The 3,537-nt window shown below is 43.5% G+C and overlaps 1 protein-coding gene across 1 annotated transcript in view; it reads right to left on the bottom strand.

The window, feature by feature from the left end:
• The window catches only part of TRPM8 (transient receptor potential cation channel, subfamily M, member 8), a 41,762-nt gene that overhangs the window by 25,471 nt on the left and 12,754 nt on the right, over positions 1-3,537 (bottom strand). The window contains 2 exon segments of the mRNA XM_009320775.1: positions 350-547; positions 3,526-3,537. The exon segment at positions 3,526-3,537 is cut by the window's right edge and continues 68 nt beyond it. Of these exon segments, the coding sequence (XP_009319050.1) occupies positions 350-547; positions 3,526-3,537 (210 nt within the window).

Below are 3,537 nucleotides of genomic sequence, written 5' to 3' on the forward strand. Positions count from 1 at the left end.
GCAGGAATTGCAGGTATCCAGGGAGTAGACTGTTACAAAGCATCCGGCCTTAGCTCTCCTGAGCCCAGACCTAAACCCAGACACGTGATGCCTTTCCAAAATAATGCAATTCCCTGCCCCTTTTGTTCCAATCCCTATAAAATAGAAGAGTTTGGAATTTTTCTTTTTTAAATCCTGTTAAACGCACACCTCAGGGATATGTCATGGCAAGGAGCCGCACACATCCTACAGGTATCACCAGATAGCAACATCCCTGATCTGAAAGTCACTGGCTGCTCCTGACCTCCAGTTTCCTCTACCCTGCTCCCATTTTCAGGCTCACTAGCTCCCTGCAGTAGCACACACTTACCCATTTGATCCAGCTTTCAGTCTCCTCTTCCGACAGCCTTGAAATGGTGCGAGGCAGATACCTGAGCAAGCTCTCCTTGACACATGAAGAAGCAAGAGTGCCTTCTGCCTCCATCAAGCTAGCGATAACATCAGCAATCCGGCCAGAGCCTTCCACCACAACACAGGGAATCTTACTCTTGATGGCCACATTGATAGACTAGGAAGCCAAAGAGGGAGAGGTGATCACTTGAAGCATGACTGTGTTATTAGAGTCTCTATTCAGTAAGAAAGTCTGGAGATTGTAGGTTTGACTTTGGCGAGAAAAAGAGAGACCCATGGTCCAGAGTAGTATTTTATTACTACCCACTGATACCTTACCAATGACAACTCTTTAAAACCACATTCATCTAATGAGAGAGGACTGTGAAGAGCCCCACAGAAACTGAAGGACAGAAATCACCATCTGCCAAATTTTAGATTTGATTAGCAGATCGGGAAAATTGCCAAGCGGAAATGGCATTCAGGACACATTACAACACTGCCTAGCTACAGTCACTGCTGTTTTATGGCACAGCATTGCTCAAGTAACACCACAGCTGAGTACAAGGGCTCTGGCTTTATTTGCTGGAGATGCAAGCAGCAGTCTTTTACACAGAGATCACTTCTGTAGCATCATGAGAACATCGAACTCCAATGTTTCTGAATGTCTCCAAGTAGCTACTTATGTGATTTCTCACACAGCAATGTTGTACACGGCTTATCAGCAAGAAAAAAAAAAAAAAAGGTGTTGAAATCATGATGGAAGGACCATTAGCCCTCCTGTTGCAAAGACCACAACAGGAGACATTTATTTCATTTGCATCACTACCATTGAGAACACAGTCACCAGAATATAAACTGTCTGCCAGCAAATTGTACAAAAGGAGTCAACGCAAGTTATCATCAACCACTGGAAAGACAGAACATCTCATAGCTATCTGAAGAGACAGTTTCGTGAGAACAAAAAAATCAATCTGGAGTCATGAAAACTGTGAGCACGTTACTCCCATCAATTGGATAGTGGGTCCGTAACAAAAGCAAGGTGTTTTTTCTTACCAACTAGATCAAAGTGGTTTTCTTAAGAAGGGTCCAGGTAAAGTGCATGTTTTACATCACAGGGAGTTTAAAAGAGAAGCTTGAAACAGTTTTACTTCTCTACTGCTAAAGTTCATTCCTGTCATCATGCACAAGTCACAGAAGCTGAGAAAGAGGGAGTCTCTCCTGGCCAACACCACAAAGATCAAGGCATGGCAAGGACAGACTTCCACAGCATGGAACCTGCTGTGTCACTTTGGGCTGATCAGAGACTCTGTTTACTCCTTGAGAGGATGGCTTCACCTACAAATGAGTGAGAAGGCAGACACGAATGTCTCCATGTACTAGTAACACCAATAAATAGCCAAGAGAATGGCCTGAACCCTTACTTGAACTATCATCCAGTTACTTTTCAGAGGAACCTCTTGCCAGGAATTATGCATTTGATTTAACAAGGTTTTTATTCATTCTGATTAGACAGCTAGTAAGTCTGTGTTATGTATCATTTGTTAACAGTGGGTTTGAGGTCTCCATAATATACCTGTAATCACAAGGCTGCCCAAGTAACTACACTGCATGGCATATAGAAACAGCTCCTTCAGTGATGGCCAAATCCTGTCATAAACATTGGTAATTTGGAACTAAACGGAGAGACGGGCATATTCAACATGTCACTTTCAGCAAAGCTTTGCTCTAAAACCTGAATGGATGCTTTAGTTTCATCTTAGGACCTCTGATTAACACATTGAGCTCTGCATCTGTATTCATCTACAATCTACCTGTGGGCAAAGCTAAAATTAATCATGTGAATGGAACCAAAACACCCAGGAAACATACAGGGAGGCTGGGATAATGATCTGAAATTTCACGGAGTGGTTCAGACTAATTGATTAATGTTAGCAATGAAGTGGTAACAGAGCCTGTGCTTTGAATTCACATTGTTTGTCATCCTGACAGGCAAACCAGTTTGATTAGCCTCAATATTAACCGTGTAGCTCTGGTCAGAACAGGTAGTACCAAGGTCAGCTCTTCAAAAGAGATAGTTACAAATATCACCCTGCTTCAATTTTACTGACTCAAACACTGACATACTCCCTTCATTGTATCCTACCCTCTTGCAAAACCCAGCCCCTTTCCCAGCTCCTTCTCAAGGTCCTTCAGCCCAGGCTACATCAGCTCTTCTTCCTGCTGTTAGTCAGAGCCACCTCATCCTCACTGTTACTGTTCCTTTCCCACACAGCCTGATTGCACATCCCCTCCTTTTGAATTCCCTGGTGCCAGTCCCTTTGCTCCCTCAGCCCCACCCTCCTCGCTCAGGCCAATCGTCACCACTCCTGCAAGGTGAAGGGGAAAGTAACAATTCTGTTATTTAACACTGAGACAGATCCAGAAGTCATCTCTTTTTCCCCCTTCCCTAAGTGTTACTTAGACATCCTGTTTCAAGAAATTTCTTTCTGCCTCCTCTGCTCTCCATTCTGTTCATCCTCTTCCTACCTGACATCTATTTGAAGACGATGCCTGCTCCCTGCCCTTCTAGGGGTCAGCGTCAGCAGAGCCCTCCTGCCTTGCTTGGCTGTCTAGATTTAAATTAGGTGCAGCCCACAGTTCCCAGGGGTAGCCATCGCAAGTCAGTTCAAGCAGGCTCTGAGCTGCAGCGTCTCCAGCACAAGCTGATCTTCCCTGCATATTACAAGAAAGCACTGATCTCCACTGAGCATGGGCAAGCCAAATTTTCCCAAACCAAAGTTTAGGCAAATTTCTATAAAAAAGATCAAGAGCTACATGGCTGACAAAGGCTCCTCTGATTGCTGCTCAAATAAACGCAAGAAACATTTTTGTGCTGGATTTGTTATGGAAGAACTGAGACAACTGAACCGTCCCAGCCAAAAGTTTTCCAGGATGTCAGCCTGAGGTAGAAATTTTGCACAGAAAATTTTAACTGAAACAAACTTCATAAGCTTAAATGCAATCGCAAGCACAGTCTTTCTATAGCAAGTGCTGGGCAAGCTTCAGTAAATAATAGGACTGTCTACTTTATCACGTTGCTTGTGGAGTAATCTGTCTTAAATATTAGAGCAATGTCCCTACTGTCGCTCCTGGAAATAACTAAAAGAAATAAACTTACTTTCAAAG

This window comes from Pygoscelis adeliae, unplaced genomic scaffold, assembly GCF_000699105.1.
Source record: "Pygoscelis adeliae isolate BGI_AS28 unplaced genomic scaffold, ASM69910v1 Scaffold63, whole genome shotgun sequence".
Classification (NCBI taxonomy): Eukaryota; Metazoa; Chordata; class Aves; order Sphenisciformes; family Spheniscidae; genus Pygoscelis; species Pygoscelis adeliae.